General features: G+C 46.4%; 1 protein-coding gene and 1 long non-coding RNA gene across 4 annotated transcripts; one reads left to right on the top strand and one right to left on the bottom strand.

Annotated features, from left to right (window-relative positions):
- Positions 1–445: 445 nt before the first annotated feature.
- On the bottom strand, positions 446–5,474 carry LOC149523541 (uncharacterized). Its single transcript, XR_016350703.1, has 2 exons — positions 1,458–5,474; positions 446–995 (listed from the first exon to the last, which is right to left on the bottom strand). It is a non-coding gene; the product is annotated as an uncharacterized LOC149523541 (long non-coding RNA).
- Positions 5,475–5,504: 30 nt separating this feature from the next.
- EEF2KMT (eukaryotic elongation factor 2 lysine methyltransferase) lies at positions 5,505–20,439 on the top strand. 3 transcript variants are annotated; one of them, XM_089782249.1, is made up of 8 exons: positions 5,505–5,837; positions 10,559–10,621; positions 14,183–14,263; positions 14,476–14,577; positions 14,773–14,906; positions 16,363–16,670; positions 19,035–19,144; positions 19,857–20,439. In XM_089782249.1, exons 1-8 carry the CDS (start codon positions 5,748–5,750, stop codon positions 19,932–19,934), a joined length of 966 nt encoding a protein of 321 aa, XP_089638375.1. In that variant the 5' UTR covers positions 5,505–5,747; the 3' UTR covers positions 19,935–20,439. The 3 variants fall into 3 exon arrangements, with proteins under 3 accessions (XP_089638375.1, XP_075755367.2, XP_075755368.2); XM_075899252.2 differs by having other exon boundaries at positions 18,995–19,144; XM_075899253.2 differs by lacking the exons at positions 5,505–5,837; positions 10,559–10,621 and adding an exon at positions 13,818–13,856 and having other exon boundaries at positions 18,995–19,144.
- Positions 20,440–21,251: the final 812 nt, after the last annotated feature.

Here is a 21,251-nt window from a genome sequence, read left to right as displayed (position 1 = left end):
GGACACCTCACCCCTCCCAACAGGCCTTTAATGCCAAGCTCGGGAGGGCCCGCATTGTGGTGGAGGGGGCGTTAGGCCGGTTGAAGGCCCGTTTTAGATGCCTCCTCACCTGACAGGACCTCTCTGAGCCGAATGTTTGACACATAGTGGCAGCGTGTTGTGTGCTGCATAATTTGTGCAAGAGAAACATGGAGGCTTTCCTGCCAGGCTGGATGGCAGAGGCCAACCACTTGACTGACCTGTACATGCAGCCCTGCACGGCTGCCAGCCAGGAGGCCCATCGGAGGGCTGTCCGTATCTGGGAGGCCCTCAGGAGAGCTTCCACCCAGAGGAGGATTATAGTCTTCCTGGTGTGCCCCACTGGGGGCTTGGGCCTCATTTCACCCTCACATCCTTTCACTGACCCCTCCCTATCCCCCCTTCCTCATGTAAATAAAGACACGTGTTGACAAAAACAAACTCTTTTACTGAACAAAATTGGGCTGGGGGGAATGAGGGCGGGAGAGGGAAACCTGGGAAGAAGGAGCTGGAAGGAGGTGGCAAGGGGAGGAAGGGGGAGGAGAAGCTCAAGGTTGGGGGTCTTGCTGGCCCACCTGTCTCCCAGCACTGCGGGTGTGGGGTGTCCCCGGGGGGGAGTGGGTATGGAGGGTGGGATGGGTGGTAGGGAAGGAAGAAGCGGGAGGGGGGAGCAGGAGTGGGCGGAAGAGCGGTAAATGGGGCAGCAGCAGAGGTTAGAGCGGCAGGAGGCAGCAATCTCTGCACCAGAGTCTGCAGGTGGTCAGAGATGGCATGGCCCTGGTCAAGCAGCTCCCGCCAGCTCTCCTGCCACAGCTGCAGGTCTTCATGCACCCTGTAGTCCAGGGTGTGGTGCTGGCCTCGCAGGATCTCCAGGTGCTACTGCTGGTACTCCTCCTGGTTATGGGTCAGCCTGCTGGCCCTGGTGCGGGAGGATGTCCTGCGCAGGGTGGTGCGCCTTGCATGCGCAGCTTCTGCGTCTGTGGAGAAACAAGAGAAGTGGTCAGTTATCCCTAGGGTTAAGCCCAGTCCCCCTCTACAAGGTGAGGACAGCAGGTCTCCGCATCATTGGAGCCAATGTGCTTGCACACAGGCCACGTTCGGCATGTCCTGCTATCCCCGGGAGTGGGAGCTGGCCCAGGACTGCACCCACGCCCCTGTGCTGTATATAGTGCGGTGCGGGGGGGAGAGATGTCCCCTGCCTCTGTGTAGAGGGGGCTTATGGAGGGAGGGCATCGTGCAGTGTCCCACCTCGGGGTCAGGAGCATGTCATGTGCCTTCATACACGCGTGTGAGTAAAAGGCCAAGGCCCCTATGTGGCAGCCAGCTGTGGCAACGTGCCCAGGGGTGGCACGACACATGCACAGGTTGCTGCATGATCCATGGTCTCCCTCTCCCCTCCCCCCCCCCCCGCCACATAAGGGGACAGTGATGGCACTCACATGTCGTTGCCTCCCCGACCTCGGATGACATCGGCAACAGGCTCGCTGGGATGGCTCGGGCGTCCTGGGTGCACAGCACGCTCCCTCCAGGCTCCTGCGCCTCCTCGCTGTCCTCCTCCTCCTCCTCCTCGGTCTCATGGCCAGGGCTCTCTGCCCCAGGGTCAACGACCACCTGGGGGGCATGGACCATCTGTGGCCCCCCAGGATACAGTTCAGGGCATCAAAATAGGGGCAGGAGTCTGCCCCTAGCTGGGAGCTGCCCCCCGTGGCCCTAGCATAGGCCTGCTGCAACTCCTTTATTTTCATGCGCACCTGCTCCTGGCTTTGAGTGTGGCCTTTGGTGGCCAGGCTGGCAACCCTCCGCCTGTAGACGTCCACGTTCCTCCGTCTAGTGCGGAGATCATGGACGTTGGAGGATTCCCCCCCAAACCTCAATCAGGTCCATGATCTCTGCACTGGACCAGGAAGGCGCCCACCTTTTTTGGCCAATGGCAGGCTCCTGGGAGCTAGCAGACTGCTCCTGGGGAGCGGTGGAGGGCTGGCTGGCACTGGCTACCTCACTCATGTTGAGGCAACTGGGTCAGGGGCAGCGACTGCTGGCTCTGCGCTGGCAGGCCTGGAGCTGGCACAGGCACTGTGGCCAAACAGACTCTACCCCTTTAAGGGCTCCGGGGAGGGTGGGGAGGAGAGGAGTTTTCCCGGCTATGGCCAGAGTGGCCACCAGGGCACCCTGGGAAGGGCTGGAGGCCCCTATTTTGAAATAAGTGTCTGTACAGCACTTATTCCGAAATAGCAATTTCGAAATTGGTGTTATTGCTTGTGGAATGAGGTTTACCAATTTCGAAATAAGCCCTCTGCTATTTCAAATTAATTTTGAAATAGTGGTTGGCTTGTGTAGATGCTAGTGAAGTTTTTGAGAAATAATGGCTGTTATTTTGAAATAACTTTGCTGTGTAGACATACCCCATGAGTTCTTTGAAGGGGTTAACAAACATGTGGACAAGGGGGATCCAGTAGATATAGTGTACTTAGATTTCCTGAAAGCCTTTGACAAGGTCCCTCACCAAAGGCTCTTACATAAATTAAGTTGTCATGAGATAAGAGGGAAGATCCTTTCATGGATTGAGAACTGGTTAAAAGACAGGAAACAAAGGGCAGGAATAAATAGTAAATTTTCAGAATGGAGAGGGGTAACTAGTGGTGTTCCCAAAAGGTCAGCCCTAGGACCAATCTATTCAACTTATTCATAAATGATCTGGAGAAAGGGGTAAACAGTGAGGTGGCAAAGTTTGTAGACGATACTAAACTGCTCAAGGTAGTTAAGACCAAAGCAGACTGTGAAGAATTTCAAAAAGATCTCACCAAACTAAGTGACTGGGCAACAAAATGGCAAATTAAATGTAATATGGATAAATGTAAAGTAATGCATGTTGGAAAAAATAACCCCAACTATACATATAATATGATGGGGGCTAATTTAGCTACAACTAATCAGGAAAGAGATCATGGAGTCATCGTGGATAGTTCTCGGAAGACATCCACGCAGTGTGCAGCGGCAGTCAAAAAAGCAAACAGGATGTTAGGAATCATTAAAAAAGGGACAGAGAATAAGACAGAGAATATCTTATATAAATCCATGCTACACCCACATTTTGAATACCATGTACAGATGTGGTCTCCTCATCTCAAAAAAGATATACTGGCATTAGAAAAGGTTCAGAGAAGGGGAACTAAAATGATGAGGAGTTTGGAACAGGTCCCATATGAGAAGAGATTAAGGAGACTGGGACTTTTCAGCTTGGAAAAGAGGAGACTAAGGGGGGATATGACAGAGGTCTATAAAATCATGAGTGATGTGGAGAAAGTGAATAATGAAAAGTTATTTACTTGTTCCCATAATATAAGAAGTAGGGGCCACCAAATGAAACTAAAGGGCAGCAGGGTTAAAACAAAGAAAAGGAAGTTCTTCTTCACACAGCACGTAGCCAATCTGTGGAACTCCTTGCCTAAGGAGGTTGAGGGCTAGGAATATGACAGGGTTTAAAAGAGAACTAGATACAGCCGGTCCCCAAGTTGCGAACGGTCGACTTACGACCGTTCGCAGTTACGACCAAAAATGTCGTAAACAGCGGACTCCAAGTTATGAACGCGATCCGCGTTTATGAACGGCGCGGTCATGTGTAACTCAATGGGGTCCAACTTATGAACAAACCGAGTTACGACCAATTGCTTGGTCCGTAACCGGTTTGTAAGTCGGAGACAGGCTGTAAATTCATGGAGGTTAAGTCCATTCCTGGCTATTAGCCAGGATGGGTAAGGAATGGTGTCCCTAGCCTGTTTGTCAGAGGGTGGAGATGGATGACAGGAGAGAGATCACTTGATCATTATCTGTACGATTCATTTCTTCTTGGACACCTGGCATTGGCCACTGTCGGCACACAGGGTACTAGGTGGATGGACCTTTGGTCTGACCCAATATGGCCATTTTTATGTTCTTAGAACAGCTGGTCGTTTTTTCTAGGTGCTGGGGAGCAGGGACAAAGTGCTCCCCCACCCCCAGGCCAATCAAGGTCGTGGGCAGAGGAGCACAGGAAGTGTCCTGGCCCCTTCCACCCAAGGCCCGGCCCAGACCACTTCAGAAATTTGTGAAGTGGCCCCCTTCAAAAATTATTACCCACCTCTGGTCTGGACCAAACACGCTTTTTATCTGCCTCATCATTCCCAGCCTTTTTCATGACAAGCTGGTCAGGTGAGAGATAACAATGTAACATGAAGATACAGACACATGGAGTAGTTCAGACTCCATAGACATGGAGAAGCAGATGGGACCCTGGGACCAAGCTGTGACACAGATACTGTTATGTGGAATCCAGATATTGCTCGCTTTGTGAGGTAGTATGTGGGGCATAAGCAACAGCCTGTAATGTGGATACCATGACATGGGACCCCAGAAACAGATGCAGGGATGCAGCCTTCAAGCCATGATGTGTAATATGGGAACATGGGCACTCTGCAATAGGGAAACGAAGCCATCCAGCGATGTAGGTGCCAAGCCGTGAGTTGAGACATGAAAACATGGGTGCCATACCATGAGGACAAAGAGCCACTCAGGGATGCAGGCACCAAGCTGTCACGCGTGACAGAGGGAAAAGAGGACACAAAGCCATGCAAGCACCAGGCTGTCATGTGAGACACAGGAACAAGAAGACACAGAGCCATGCAGGGATGCAGGCACCAGGCTGTCATATGTGTCCCAAGAACACACAGGGATGCAGGCGCCAGGCTGTCATACGTGTCCCAAGAACACACAGGGATGCAGGCGCCGGGCTGTCATACGTGTCCCAAGAACACACAGGGATGCAGGCGCCGGGCTGTCATACGTGTCCCAAGAACACACCGAGATGCAGGCGCCAGGCTGTCATACGTGTCCCAAGAACACACCGGGATGCAGGCGCCGGGCTGTCATACGTGTCCCAAGAACACACCGGGATGCAGGCGCCGGGCTGTCATACGTGTCCCAAGAACACACCGGGATGCAGGCGCCAGGCTGTCATACGTGTCCCAAGAACACACCGGGATGCAGGCGCCAGGCTGTCATACGTGTCCCAAGAACACACCGGGATGCAGGCGCCAGGCTGTCATACGTGTCCCAAGAACACACCGGGATGCAGGCGCCAGGCTGTCATACGTGTCCCAAGAACACACCGGGATGCAGGCGCCAGGCTGTCATACGTGTCCCAAGAACACACCGGGATGCAGGCGCCGGGCTGTCATACGTGTCCCAAGAACACACCGGGATGCAGGCGCCGGGCTGTCATACGTGTCCCAAGAACACACAGGGATGCAGGCGCCGGGCTGTCATACGTGTCCCAAGAACACACCGGGATGCAGGCGCCGGGCTGTCATACGTGTCCCAAGAACACACCGGGATGCAGGCGCCGGGCTGTCATACGTGTCCCAAGAACACACCGGGATGCAGGCGCCAGACTGTCATACGTGTCCCAAGAGCCCCAGGAACACGCAGGGCCGCGGCTGTCGGACGTGCCCCGGGCACGTGCAGGGAGCACACGGCGCTACGCTGGCTCCAGGCCGTGCCCGGGGGTCCCGGTGATCCAAGCCCCGCGTCCCCAGGCCGGTCCCCAGGCGGGGGAGGGGGGGACACCGCTGCCTTCCCGCCTGGTTCGCGGCCTAGGCCGCCGCGGCGCTCCCCGCCCCTCAGCCCGGCGCGGCGGTCAGGCGAGGCCGGGGGCGCGGCTGCTGTGCGGGGGCGGCGGGCTGGGCCGGGGAGCGATGGAGCCGGCGGCGGAGGCCCGGGCGCTGGGGCTGCGCTTCCAGCGAGGCTTCCTGGCCGGCAGGCGGCTCGGCGCCTTCCCCTGGGCGGTGAGTGGAGCGGGGGGGGCCCGGCCATGGGGCCACAGGCGCTGGGAGCAGGGTCGTGGAGCCGCCCCCCCCCCCCCCCGCCCCCGGGCCACCCCCCCGGGCCACCGGGCCACCCCCCCGCGTTAGCCGGGCCACCCCAGCCCTGGCTCCAGGCTGCTCCCCCCCCCCCCATCCCCGCTGCTCCCCCGGCCTGCTGCTGCCGGGGGGGGGCAGCGATAGAAACAGCCGAGTCGCAGCATCCGCTGCTCTCCCGCTCCCGGGCAGGGGGCCGCGATGTCTCTGAGAAGGGATCCTGGCTTCCCAACCAGACTCAGTTCTGGGGCAGGGGGCTGGAAGGGCGTTTGTAACGGCGACCCTGGGAAGCGCTGAACAAAAGCCCTGTGGATGCAGCCCATCGCTATCCCTACTGCACAGCCCCCTCGTGCTCTGAGCCGCGGAGATGTGTAGGGAGCTGGGAAATAGACACACAAAAGGGGTTTGTTTGCTCGTCTAGCTATTCCCAGCTGTTGTCCTAGCAAAGGGGAAGGATGGTCCAGGGATTAAGATTCTACTCAAGGATTTGGGTGGCCTGAAATCATTTCCTGCTCTGCCACAGACTTCCTGTGTAACCTTGATCAAATCACTTAGTGGCGATCTACCTTATAGAGGTGTTATAAAGGTATATACATCAAAGATTCTGAGGTGCTCGTAAGTTCCTAGCTTGGGTAGGTGTGCATCTCTCTCAGAAGAGGATTTTTTCTAGTATTTTACTATTCTGAAGGAATTGATCTTGAGACACTGCATAACTGTCATCAACAGCTTTTCTCTTCACTCCAAACACTGCTGATCACACTGAACACTCATTACATTGAACTGTTTGTACCTGGGAAAAGCAGGCCAAACTCTACTCTCTATAGAGGTATATCTTGAGCAAAGAAGCATCTACACCAGAAGTATTTACTTATACAAACAACTAGTAATTGTGTTATATAAATTCTTCAGTCTTTAAACCTTCTTTTGTATGCAAGAGAGAGAGTACTGCCAAACTAAACTTCTATTTTTGATTGGCTCACTTTTAATAAATCATTTATGATAACATGTTTTAACAACCTACTTTCAGTGGTTGGTCCTTTTAGTATTTTGGAATTCTTCAGACTTGCATCTTCAAGCTGTTTAAACATTGACAGGAATTTGTGCAAACCACCCAATGTTTCTAACTTTAAGCAAATTACAGGACTATGTAGCACTTTAAAGACTAACAAGATGGTTTATTAGATGATGAGCTTTCGTGGGCCAGACCCACTTCCTCAGATCAAATAGTGGGAGAAAATAGTCACAACCATATACACCAAAGGATACAATTAAAAAAAAAAAGAACACATATGAAAAAGACAAATCAAATTTCAGAACAGAAGGGGGATGCGAGCGGGGGGAGGGGAGGAAGGTAAATGTCTGTGAGCTAATGATATTAGAGGTGATAATTGGGGAAGCTATCTTTGTAATGGGTAAGATAACTAGAGTCTTTGTTAAGACCCCCACGCAAAGTGTCGAATTTTAGCATGAATTTTAGCTTTGCGCGGGGGTCTTAACAAAGACTCTAGTTATCTTACCCATTACAAAGATAGCTTCCCCAATTATCACCTCTAATATCATTAGCTCACAGACATACACCTCCCCCCCATCCCCCTTCTGTTCTGAAATTTGATTTGTCCTTTTCATATGTGTTCTTTTTTTTTTTTTAATTGTATCCTTTGGTGTCTATGATTGTGACTATTTTCTTCCACTGTTTGATCTGAGGAAGTGGGTCTGTCCCACGAAAGCTCATCATCTAATAAACCATCTTGTTAGTCTTTAAAGTGCTACATAGTCCTGTATTTTTCTTCAGCTACACCAGACTAACACGGCTACATTTCTATCACTATTCTAACTTTAAGGTGATTCAGTCATTTTCAGACATCTGTTATCAGGTATTATCTATGACTCACCATTATAGTTTTCAGGAAAACTAAGTCAAATGGTTGACCCTAGGTTTTGTTTGTTTAATCATTCAGTTTATCTGTGGCTAAAGCACAATCGCCAGATAAATTCAGAATAGTTGTGTTTGCTTACAGGCACCATAATACACTGTTTTAGTGAACTATGTACTCACTTTCTCTGATTCAACAAAACGCTCAGAAAGGATGTAATAGGCAATTTCTAGGAAAAATGTAGGCCTCACCTTTGAATGACGTAAACACAATGTGATCTGAAATATGTTAGCAATTAATTTTGCAGAGTCACTTACTGGGAATAGTAATAATTCCAAGATATATGACTGTAAATATGAATCTGAAATTTGATAGTAACTATAAAATGCATAATCTGGAATATCCCCACATTTACAGATTTAAAGTTTAATCACAGTTGAATTATTTTATTTGCCAGAAGGTACTGAGCCCCAGAGAACTAAATCAACCAGGGATGTTAAATATCGGTTAACTGAATAGTCGAGTAACCTCATGAATTCTTAGTGGTTAGTCGACTATTCTATAGCCCCTAGGGGCGGGGCAAGCAACCAGTGCACTTTGCCCTCACTCCTGAGGAGCCAAGCTCCCCTTGCGGACTGGCTGCCTGTCGCCCAGTGCTGTTGCCTCTGATAAAGAGGCAGCAACTTGGAGTGGCAGCAGCCCCTGTCTAGGGAACATCTGAGCTTCCGGACGTGGTGTGAGCCGAAAATGAGTTGGCTTCCTGCCCATGCAGCTCCTAATACACTTCAAATGTAGAGCCACAGCAGGGATAGGTCCCGGACCGGGTGCGAGCCAGGACTGAGCCGGGCTGCCTGCTTCCCACCCAGCTCCTAATACACTTTAAATGCAGAGCTGCAGCGGGGTAGGTCCCAGACCCATTGCAAGTCAGGAGTGAGCCAGGCTGCTGGACAGCCTGCTAAAAAATGTACTGGCCTGGGAGTGGGGGGTCAATGCGTGTAGTCTATAGCATTAACCTATACGCTTTTGCTTAGCGGTTAATCAGTTAATTGACTATACTATTACATCCCTAAAATCAACCCTTAGTTCATTGTAACGGACCTAAAGATGAGTTGGCTTGTGAACTCTGTGAGTAGCGGGCTTATCTGGAAATAGGAGTTTACAGTGTGAGACCATTAAGACTAAAGATTCATCCAGCAAATCCTGGGAGCTGCCTCATTTGAAGTGAAAAGTTGTCAGGGCACTTTCATATTTTCCTTACCTTTATTTTGCAGATGACAGAAAAGGGTAAGTACGGTATTCTCACAAAAGGGCACAAACGTGAATTCATGTTATTCTGCCATCTATATCAGAATGGAGAGACAGGAAAAATCCAGATACGTCTTAAGAATTTTTCCTTTCCACTTCTGTTATTTGACAAAGGAAGGATGAAATGCAAACCTCCAGGCCTGTTCAGCCCATGCATACGTAACCAACGTAAACCGATTACTGTGCCATTGATTTTAGTGTAAACCAGGCTAGTTTACATCATATACCTCAGTAGAGACTTCAGATATTAAAACTAAAGACTGCTGACTGCAGTCATTCTACAACAAAATCCGCCCCATGTACAAGCTAATTCCACAAGAGAAGTAACACTCATTTGGAAGATTTTTTTCCTTTCCTGAAATGTCTATGCTTTGTGGCCTAATTCATCTGTTCATAGCATCTGGTATTAGAGCAAAGTTAATTTCAAAAAATCAGTTCACCGTAGACTTCAGAATGGTGCGTTGGCAGCTTCTGTTATGAGTTTATTAGTATAGAAGTAAGAATGCCTCAGTTTCATACAGTACATGTCACTATTCCTCCTGCAACCTCTGTGTTTTGGTTGCAACATATATCAGTATACTGTAGTGTCACTTTTCAGATGCTGGCCTCAGTAGACAATGACCTTTTTGCAATAAAGTACCTTTTTTTTCCTCAGAACAGTTTCCCCCTTGGGGAAGTTGCATCTTAGAAACAGCAGTATTTTGAAACTATTCAGGGCATCTTTTTACTATCACTACCTAGTGAGTTTTACTACTGTAGAGTTCAGCATGAATATGTTCCTCTGTGAACCATTTTATCCTCTTCTTCAGCCGCTAATGAAGGACGAGCTCCTCACTTGCAATAGTTACACAAATGGTCCCATGGACTTTAAGTGGAATTAATAAGGTGAGCCGGTTTGACTACAAATGGATCAGCGAAAAAAGACTGGAGAAATACAACTGGCCACTGAGGTTACATTGAAACAGCACTCTAGGGTACCAGATTTCTGTTCGAGACAATGAATACAATACATTTATGTTGGGGATTTAGTGTAAGATTTTGTTCTTACTCCAATGCCAAGATTTCATTGTCTGGAGAGAGATTCAGCTCTCCTCTTGGAAAAGGGAAGATTCAGTATTTATCACATCGCTGGTGTGGAGGCTTTGTACATAAGTGTGAGAGGGCTGACTGATTAGTCTCCCAGTCTTCACCTTTGCAGTGTACTTTCCTCATTCAATTAATAATTATTAAGTATTTGTATTGCAGTAGCAGCTAAACACATAACAGACTGAGTTAATATTATGGCTTACAGAAGGCTCTATACTGCATTTTTATTTCCTACCATCTGGATGGGATTTTTTTTTTTTATTAAATCACGAAGTATTTATTGTCCTCTGTTAAAGTAGTTTGCACGAGTTTGTGGTGTTCAAATGTTGTCATAAAAGAGTATTCTGGCATATTTCTCAACAGTTTTTCCTCCTTTTTGTGTAGGAACTTGAAAAAAAATTAAAGAGTTCATCAAGCACTGAACTACTGCTGGATATTTTGCAGAAGGTAAAATGTGTTATTTTAATATCATCGGATTTCAGTACACATCACTGAACAGACTGGAACTATCCTAAAGATATGATGCCATCTAGTGTAATGAAATGCAGTGCATTGTAGTCTTTTAAAATTGTACTCTATTTAAAAAACTAGCGTGTCAGCTCTAATACTAATCACCATGTATGCCTAATAGAATAGCAGATTTCCTTTTATTCATGTTAAATAACTATCCTTCATAGGAAAGGGAGATGGAAAACAATAAAAGGATGGTTTTATTTATGTTGACATTTTAAAAATGGTCAGAGACTGTAGTGTTCATGCAAAGTGTCAGATGCTAAATTTCTCTATTGATTCATAGAGGAAATACAGGGAGGGCTCCAGCAATGTAAACTTTCCAGAATACTCAACCAGTGTGTCTTAACATTGACATAAGGGGTCATCTCTAAGGATGAGAGTTTTCATTCACTCTCCGTTCCCATTCGGTCCCTGGCTGCCTCTAAGGCTACACTAAGAATGTCACTAGAAATGTAGAGGTGTAGGGTAGGTTGTGTTGGGAACTCTGTCCAGTAGGGCTTGGACTGAGACCATGAGTAGGGCCTCATCAAATTCACATTCCATGTACGTCAATTTCATAGTTATAGGATTTTAAAACAAGCAGATTTCATGATTTCAAGAATTTAAATCTGAAATGTTAGGATGTTGACATTTTAGGGGTCCTGACCAGGCTGTCCTTAGGGGGGTGCTGAGTCCTGGGCAGCTTCCCCCTATCACAGGCCCCTTCCTGCCCCTGCTTTGCCACCTCCTGACCCCCCATTGAACCACTTGCCCGAAGCCTGAGCACCATGAGCTGGGGGGATTATTGAGGGACAGGGGGTGGGGCCTGAGACAGGGAAGCAACAGGCACCCTCCATCCTGCTCTCACCACAGTAGCAGGAGCTGGAACTGGAGCGATCCAGCAGCCTAATCCACTCATCTACCCATCCCCCAGCTTGCTGCGCTTCACCTCACCGCATTGGCAGGAAGCAGGGCACCCTGGCCCCAACTCCACTTCCCACTACTGTGGTGAAGCAGAGTACAGTGGGCTGGGAAATGAAGGGGAGAGCGGAGCAGGCTGCCGGGTCAATTAGCTCCTGCCACCATGGTGAGCAAGAGGTGAGGTGACCCTTGCTGCTGCCCCGCACCAGGCCTCTCTGGGACTTGCAGGTTGATGCAAACACCACAGCCCTACCCTCCTATGGATGGGATGGTTCTGGTCCTGACCCAAAAAGGAGTTGTGGGGTTCGCAAAGTTATTATGGGGAGGGGGCTGTGGCACTGCTGCCCTTAACTAGAATGTCCAAAAAGGCAGTAATTCCTTTTATTGGGCTTGTGCCCTCAGACCAGTGGCATTAAAACTTTGTTTTACCTGTCTTGTTTTTATAAATATCAAGTTTTGGCTTTTTAGAGCTGGTGGGGAGTTTTCAAAATGGCAACGACAAAACAAACCAAAAATACAAGGAAAAAACTAACTTTAATTTTTCTTACAGATTTGGGACAATATATTGTCTGTTGATTGATAAGGTGTCCTCATTCATATTTGGAAATAGGGTACTACATGCTTCCGTGTGGTACAACTCCTGGGAAAACAGTTATTCCCATTTTCTGTCTGTCACTTCTGTTTGTAGTTTACTCCCTACTTGGTTTCTAAAGGATAGTAGATAGTCTTTAGTATCATATTTTTGTCGTATTGTCACAGCGGACATCTCCTTCTGAACAAAAGTGTGTTCCCAACTCTGGAGCACAAGGGGCATTCAAGTCCTATAAGAACATAAGAATGGCCGTACTGGGTCAGACCAAAGGTCCATCTAGCCCAGTAGCCTGTCTGCCGACAGTGGCCAGCACCAGGTGCCCCGGAGGGGGTGGACCGAAGACAATGATCAAACGATTTGTCTCATGCCATCCATCTCCAGGGACATCATTCCTACCCCCTGGCTAATAGCCTTTTATGAACCTAACCTCCAGCTTTTATCTAGCTTCTCTTTAAACTCTGTTACAGTTCTAGCCTTCACAGCCTCCTCTGGCAAGGAGTTCCACAAGTTGACTATGCGCTGTGTGAAGAAGAACTTTTGCTTATTAGTTTTAAACCTGCTACCCATTAATTTCATTTGGTGTCCTCTAGCCCTTATATTATGGGAACTAATGAATAACTTTTCTTTATTCACCCTCTCCACACCACTCATGATTTTATATACCTCTATCATCTCCCCCCTCTGTCTCTTTTCCAACTGAAAAGTCCCAGTCGTATGGGACCGGTTCCAAACCCCTGATCATTTTAGTTGCCCTTTTCTGAACCCTTTCCAAGGCCAAAATATCTTTTTTGAGGTGAGGAGACCACATCTGTACACAGTACTCAAGATGTGGGCGTACCATAATTTTATACAGGGGCAGTAAGATATTCTGTGTCTTATTTTCTATCCCTTTCGTAATAATTCCTAACATCCTATTTGCCTTTTTGACCGCTGCAGCACAGTGTGTGGATGTTTTCAAAGAGCTATCCACGATAACGCCAAGATCTCTATCCTGATTTGTCATAGCCAAATTAGCCTCCATCATATTATATGTATAGTTGGGGTTATTTTTTCTAACGTGCATTAATTTACACTTATCCACATTAAACTTCATTTGCCTATAAAACTATATTTTAATCACCTTCCACATGTGGAACCCCTGGCTGAGATGCCCATATGTAAGGAGAGCACAGCTTTGGAAGAACAGGCCCATCATGCCTAGCCAAGCGCAGAATACAGCCTAGGCCACCTTATAGAAAGGGAACTGTATTCAGAGTAAATCAAGGCACCTAATTCACCATAACATTGTTGTTAGAACTAATGACCTACCTTGCCAACTTTTCACTTTCTGGAGGACCAGTGTGACTAACCTTTTCTTAATGAGCATTGCATCGATTCAAAACAAAGGATAGGCCTGTGTGACAACATTGTCTTTCCTGAGTCCAGTTTGGAGCTAGCGTGCGTGCGTGTGTGTACTCAAGCTGGGAATGGCACCCCCAACTCCAACTATAGATGGAGCCTTCCTGTTTATTGACTTTTTATAGGGGTGGAGCATGGAAGAAAACTGGGAGGAAAGAGCCACTCGGACTCAGTTTCCTTTCAGTTTGACTGTTGAGTTTTGAAGGACAAAGAAGAAGAAAGGTTTCCGAGAGGTAGCCATGTTAGTCTGTTTCACCAAAACCAACAAGGAGTCTGATGGTACTTTAAAAACTAATACATTTATTATGATAATGCCCTAATACCCTAAAATATTTGTTTGGCTTTAAAGTACAAGATGTGTGGCTTGCTTGCATCTGTGACCAGCCGGAGGTACCAGAACTCACTACAGGAATGTACATGGAATTTGATTTTCCAGCTGAGTATCAAATAGCTTAGCTGCAAATTGCAATCACCTAGCATTCCCGAGGCACAAAGTGAACCAAGCAAATTGGTAGTTATCTTTTTCTCCTTGGTTCCTTCAGTGCTGCTCATAAAATTCTCACCTGATCGCTGCTTGGTCTTCAGGTGTTGTTTTATCATTTCAGACTATTCTTCACCCCTTGTGCATGAAATATCCCCCTTCCGTGAAGTACAGAAGATGCTTCATAGCTGAACTCATTAAAAAGGTAGCGTGGGGGTTATATATTGCTTGGCACTCTTTCTCCATTAGACCAGTTATTAAAAGTAACTTGAAAATATGTTTTTCACAATATTGGCCCAGGCTCAGCTGATCACTTGTTATAACACAAATTAGTATTTAATTGTTTATTGTCTGTGCTTTGTTAATAATGTCTGGAGATCTGAAGTTCTTCGCTGATCTCTGTTCTCTTTCCCACAGCATGAGTCCATAGCAACCGAACCCTTGGATGAATTGTATGATGTCCTAGGAGACATTTTAAATAAAGAGGAATCCACCAACTGTTATAAAAGCTACTTACTGGTAAAAGCTAATGATACCGCCATTGTTATATGTCAGTTTTTACCACTGAAACTGAGCCATAATTGGTTTAAAAATAAATCCTCAAAACCCCAGGTGTAAAATATTCACCTTCTTCCAGACACTAATGTTGCTTTAAAATTGTGAAATATGGTGGATGTACCAATGCATCTTTCTTTCCCGGTGTGTGTCTTCTAGGCCACAGGAGACTCTGTTACGCTTCTGGAGACAGTGGCAATAATCTCACAGGGAACCACAGGACTAGTCACGTGGGATGCTGCTCTTTATCTCGCTGAATGGGCAATAGAGAATTCTGCCATTTTCAGCAACAGGTAATGGAGCGCTAGTTACACGAAAGCACAGCTAGACAACTGGGGGGAACGGCGTTAACGTCAGTGTTTGCATCCCTCATGTAAATGAGTTATGTGACTGTAGTTTACCGTTATTCTGTGCATGCCCGTAAGATGAGCAAGAACTGTAGCATTGGAAAAGATTCAGAAAAGGGCAACAAAAATGATTGGGGATTTGGAATGGGTCCTATATGAAGAGAGATTAAAAAGATTTGGACTTTTCGTTTTACAAAGGAGGAGACTAAGAGGAGATATGACAGAGGTCTATAAAATCATGACTGGTATGGGAAAAGTGAATAAAGAAAAGTTATTTACTTATTCCCACAATAAAAGAACTAGGGGTCACAAAATAAAAATAGGCAGCAGGTTTAAAACAAACAAAAGGAAGTTTTCTTCACTCAGCACACAGTCAACCTGTGGAACTCCTTGCCAGAGGATGTGGTGAAGACTAGGATTTTAACAGGGTTCCAAAAAAAGCTAGATAGATGGCGGTTAGGTCCATCAATGGCTATTAGCCAGGATGGGTAGGAATGGTGTCCCTAGCCTCTGTTTATCTAGAGATGGGTGACAGGAGAGGGATCACATGATGATTTCCTGTTGCGTTCTCTCCCTCTGGGGCATCTGGTATTGGCCATTGTCAGGAGACAGGATGCTGGGCTAGATAGACCTTTGGTCTGACCCAGTGTGGCTGTGCTTATGTTCTTATTGATGGGCTGACTGTTGCTCTTTCTGTCATTGGCTTGTTATAGTTGAGATTTAATCTAAGAGGAGATTTAAGGATTATCTGATGGAAGAATTTTCTGGCTCCATTGGTAAGTGACATAGGAGCCAATGCCCTGCTGCCAAACAGACTATATTCAGCCTGTCATGTGCTTAGGCTTCATCCTGTCATTTCTTTATCCTTCAACCCAAACTCTTTCCTTAAGGAATACTGCAGTTGTTTAGGGCAGTCCAACGAGGTACAGTTGAGAGCTTTTCAGCATTACAGCCAGCATCCGGGTCCAGTCAGGTCTCAAGGGTGCTGGACCAGGGAGGTCCCACCTGTACTAACATAACTCTAATTGCGTAGCTTAGCTCTACCTTTCCCTCTGCAGTATAGATCTGTCCTAGGGCATGAAATTTAAGGAGAGAACATTTTGGTCTGGATATATACATAATACCACAGGGAAGAGTCCTGTACTGGTCCCTAGGACCAATTTAGTTTTATACATATTTTCACTCTCTAATTTCTATTGTTATAATTGAATTCTAGTTATTTTTTATTCCTGGTACTTATTTGAAGCAAAGAGTGGAATTTGGATAGTTTATTCAAGAATCACTGAAATAAAGTGCCACGAGTTTTGCTCTGAGGTGCATACGCTTCTGGTTGCTTTGATTTGGTAACTGAATCTTGTTTAGACCCTTGTGTAAATACTTATTTTAATCCATTATACTTCAGGACCATCTTGGAATTAGGAAGTGGGACTGGCCTCACAGGAATTGCAATCTGTAAAACTTGTCATCCCAAGGCATATGTATTTAGTGACTGCCATCACTGTGTTCTTGGACAACTAAAGGAAAACATCCATCTAAATGGCTTTGTTTTGGAGTCTGAAACTGTGAATCACGCCAAACAGCAATCCCAGAGCCAGAGGGCAGAAGTGACAGATTTACAAGGACCAAAAATAACAGTTGCAGAACTTGACTGGGATTCCGTCACAAAGGAACAACTTTCAAAGCTTCAAGCTGACGTTGTCATTGCAGCAGGTACAGTACCTATGTGATTACATCTCACTAAATAATCTCCTAGCACAAATGGTGAAATAATGAGAGAAAAATGCACAAATAATAATTCCTGGACTTTATTCAGTCAAGATAACTGGTGAGTCAACTACAAAGTCTGAAGTGTGAGGGATGTAATTCTGCCTCATTTTACCATGCTGTCTTCAGCCCAGTATTCAACGGTTGTTCACTCGTCCTTGAAAAGCAATTCATTTCTCTTTTGTCACTTCTTCTGTTGTAAAATTGGAGATTCATTCTATATTTCCATAGTACTGCTGGCTGGCATTCTCAGCAAGGATAGTATATATTAATTTTACTTTTTTAGCACTTGCTCATCTGATAATGTTGAGGAGTTTAATAGTAAATCTAATAATAATAAATCTAACAATACTCAGGGCTTGTCTTGACGAATAGCATGTGGTAAGCAGGGGTGTAAATCTGCACCACACACTTACTGTCTGTCCCTGCCACCACACACTAAACATTCTCTAGTGAACTTTGATGTATCCCAAGTTTCAATGTCAGTTACGGCAAAGTGAACTACAGAACTTTTAGTGTGTGATAGCAGAGTACACATGGCTAGTGGACAGCACACTGTGTGTGCAATGTAGAGGTACACCCACCTTGCACCATACAAACTTGTCCTTCTAGACAAGATGCAGAACTGCACAGATGTGGCAGAAGTTCAGTCCATATTTTGGGTGTGGGGGAACTAATCAAGCTGCGTAGGAGTTCAGCTGAGATGCTCAAAGGTGTGTGAGGAGAAATTCAATGTATCACTTGTAGACCATTAGTTATAAACAGATGTTTATTCTTAAAATAAAGAATAAGCATCTGTTTATAACTAAGGGTCTACAAGTGATACATTGCATTACCCTCTTTACCTACCAACATTAATGCAATTTTAAAACAGATTGTGATAGTCCATCCCTACCACCACTCCCTCTCAGCTGAGGTATGCACCCTTGCAGGCACCACCAGCCACCACTTAAATATGATCAATATGTTAATAGAAAGTCCACGAGGAGTAACATGGAACAGCCTCAGCCTGATTCTTTTCCACCCGTCGTTTGTCCCAGCCTCTCTGCAGACTTGTACTCTTCTTCTCCCTGAGGAGAGGATGCTAGCCCTTTGATAGGTCCAGAGCTTTTGCTTCCTGGCATCATCTTTGCAAAATAAGCCTTTAAATAGTCTTTGCCATCCAACATCATCTCCTAAAAACTCAACCTTGCCAGAACTCCTGCTTCAGGCTGGCCTATCTCTAGGGCCAAGGAGAACCTGTCAAATCCTTCTTGTTTTCTATTATCTTTTCAGGCCAGGTCTACGCTACAGACCCATGTTAATATCACTGACTCGCTCAGGGATGAGAAAAATCCAGTTACACCAGCCTATTTACCCATGTAGACAGTGTTGTCAACAGGAGAGCTTCTCCCATCAACACAGCCACTGCCTTTCAGGAAGGTGGATTAACTATCCCCACGGGAGAAGCTTTTCTAAGAGCTACAACAGAGCAGCTTTGCCAAAGTGGTGTTTAAAGTGTAGATTTGCCCTCAATCTCCTTCCTAGCTGGGTATAATCACTAATCAGTCACAACTACAGTAATTCCTCATTTAACACAGTAGATACGTTTCAGAAAAAGGTCGTGCTAAGTGAAAACTTGTTATGCGGGGTCAATTTTCCTATTGAAAATGGAAAAGGTGGGGGTTGGGTTTCAAGCGCACATGTGCTCGCAACTCCAGCCTGCACTTGTTAGCAGCTGGGACCGGGACATAAGGTTGGGGGAGAAAGTGGACTGGATTATAGCAGGGAGGGGAGGTGTTCGGCTCTGGAGAAGGGAAGGGAAGGATGGGAGGGGGCTTGCAGCCTGCGGCTGGGTTTTCCCAGCTGGCCGGTCACCGACAGCTGCACGGGACATCCTCTGCCTCCTCTGTCTTGAGCCCTGCCAGAGGGGGTCACTGGGGAACGGCGCTGCGAGCGGCAAACCTCTGCCGCTTTGCAGGGAGGCAGGGGAAGCCTTGTGCAGCTGCTGGCCACTAGCTGGCCCTAGGGGACATCATGTTATTGCGGAGACGGGGTTGTGTTGTTTGAATAATGTTCCCTAAAAAAAAAACTTGCTATCGCGAAAACATGTTAAGCGGGCATGTGTTAAGTGAGGAATTACTGTACATTCCTTTTGGTCTAGAGATGATCATAGGGGCTGATGCTGCTTCCCCCTAAATTACTGGACAGAGCATCCATTTTCCTTTTGCTGTGTATTTTACTCTGCTTTTTGTGTGTTAATAAATTATACCCTTTTTTTTTTTACATAGATGTAGTGTATGATCCTGAGATAACTTTATCCCTCATCAGTGTCCTGCAGCAATTTTCCACTTCCAGAACTGCTGGAAAACCACCTGAGATCTACATTGCCTTCACAGTTCGTAATCCAGACACCTATCGCCTCTTCCAAACTGAACTTGGTGAGTGTCGCGCTGAGCGTGCTCCGAGATAGGTTTGGCCTTCCTCCCAGTTATAGTACTTTATCTTGTTACGGAGCTGAAGATGGCAAGCTTTGGTGGTGGGCATTGTCCGAAGGTAAGGAATCCTGTGGAATCCTGCAGGGGGTCTGAATAGGAACACAAGTCTACTCCCGCAGTGCTGATGTCAAGCATGGGGCCTCTTTTTCCTGCATTCTAATGAGACTAACACTTGCTATATTGCCTCCTCAGAACCAGCTGCAAGCTTGGTGACTGTTAGCTGAGCAGTCAATGGGGATTAATAACTAGTGCTCTCATGTTGTATGGGTAACATTCCATCTGCCATTTAAAACAGAGGTTTTGACCAATAGTCATTATTTAAATATAGACAGGCCAGGGTCAGATTCAATTAAATTGGAGGGTAGAGGAAGGAGAGTTTGGGTTTTCTCTTATAGCTTCTTCAAAATCTAGATGGCTACAGAATACAAGCTGGATATGTGGTCCTTGAGAAGTGGATAATTAATAAAAAAGATGCTAAATATATTGCACAAGCATCTAAGAGAAATCTTAAAAATACTTACCCCGAATATTTGTGTCTCTTGCTTTCACAGCCAGTTATTAGTGAGCCATTATTACACAGTTTGGCACACTGTAGTATGTTTTGTGCTTTACTAAGCAGAAGCATGATTATTCTTATTTCTGTTTCTCTCTCCAGGCAAAGTTGGGCTTGGATGGCAGGTTGTTCCTACTCACACAAAGAACCTTTTCCTATCTGACCTGCAGTCAAACATAACTCTACTAAAATTACTAGTGGAGACTTTGTAAATCCAATATTACTTGCAGAAAAATTTTGGTATTTTTTATCATAATGTCCTTGAATTCTGGACACGTACTTGAGAAGCAGACTCAAAAAGCAAATTTTAAGCTCTGTACATTGTAAATGTTTTAGACCTCAACCCTATAATTGACAGCTTCTAGAGGGGCTCCATTGCAGGAACAAAGCCTCATGCAGACTGAGACATTCTTCCAAGGGCGTATGGAAGTAAACTGTACTGTATCTTTGGCATTGTGATATGCAAACACTGGAAATAAGTTTTGGGAGACCAAAAATAATGAATCTCTTTTCCTGGCATGGTGAAATAGAGCAACAAACATTTTCTCTGTTTTTATAGTAAAGAATTATTTATAGTTGCTCTTGGTTTTGAGCTATGATCTGTTTATTTAGACTCTTTACTGTGCTTGTCTTCCTGTCACAACTTGAATAATAGAATAGCTACAATAAATGCATTACAATGCCATAGGTTTGCCTAGTATTTGAAGTATACATCAGGGGTTCAGATTCTGATTTAAATTGGAATTAACTCCATAACTGTTGTGTATGTGAACTAAATCGCGCTGCAGGGCTCCATCCTATCAGGCCTACTGTCCTCATGGGAACTCTTGGGCAGTTTCATTTCTCATTGAAGTTCAGTTTCGGGCTGTTCAGCTCCTTGGAGCTTTGAGCCACATATTGGACACACCACTCCGATGAGCCAAACAAACAGATGGGATTGGGGAATAGCAGGGGAGGGGCTGAACAGAGTCAAAGCCATTTGTTTTGTTGTAGGTGCGTCGTATTGATTGCCGTTGGGAGTGGGACGGAAGGTTAGAGTCGGTTGGGAGTGGAGTGAGCCTGGGCTGTGGTAGGCCCACGGGAAATAGGAATTCCAAGTGGCTGTGCAGGAGAGGCAGGACATTAGCCCATGAGAAGATGGAGGTTGTGCCATACCCAGGATGAGGAAGGGGATTCACACGACTGAGGAGGAGGTAGGCCTATCTTGGAAGTATCTTACTTTAAAATTCTGTGTCACATACAGACACGAGGAAGATCTCGTTTCCTTTACACCACACAGTATGGACAGATTGAGTACAGGTTAGACCACCCTGAGCCGCACCCTAGGGGCCCTACTGGTACTGGATGAGGGATTTTGCCAGACCAGGGAGCGTCATTTCTGGCCCCCCCCGCCACCAACCTCCAGCAAGCCTTGGCCCAGCTGCCAGCCTCCTCGCCAGCTTCCCCCCATCACTGATCCCCGCTGCCCTGCCAGGCAGCCCTGCTGCTGCTGCAGAC

This window comes from Pelodiscus sinensis, chromosome 15 (genome assembly GCF_052426305.1).
Source record: "Pelodiscus sinensis isolate ZL-2025 chromosome 15, ASM5242630v1, whole genome shotgun sequence".
NCBI lineage: Eukaryota > Metazoa > Chordata > Testudines > Trionychidae > Pelodiscus > Pelodiscus sinensis.
Note: the sequence above shows the minus strand (reverse complement) of the source record. Positions and strands in the feature narration are given on the sequence as shown.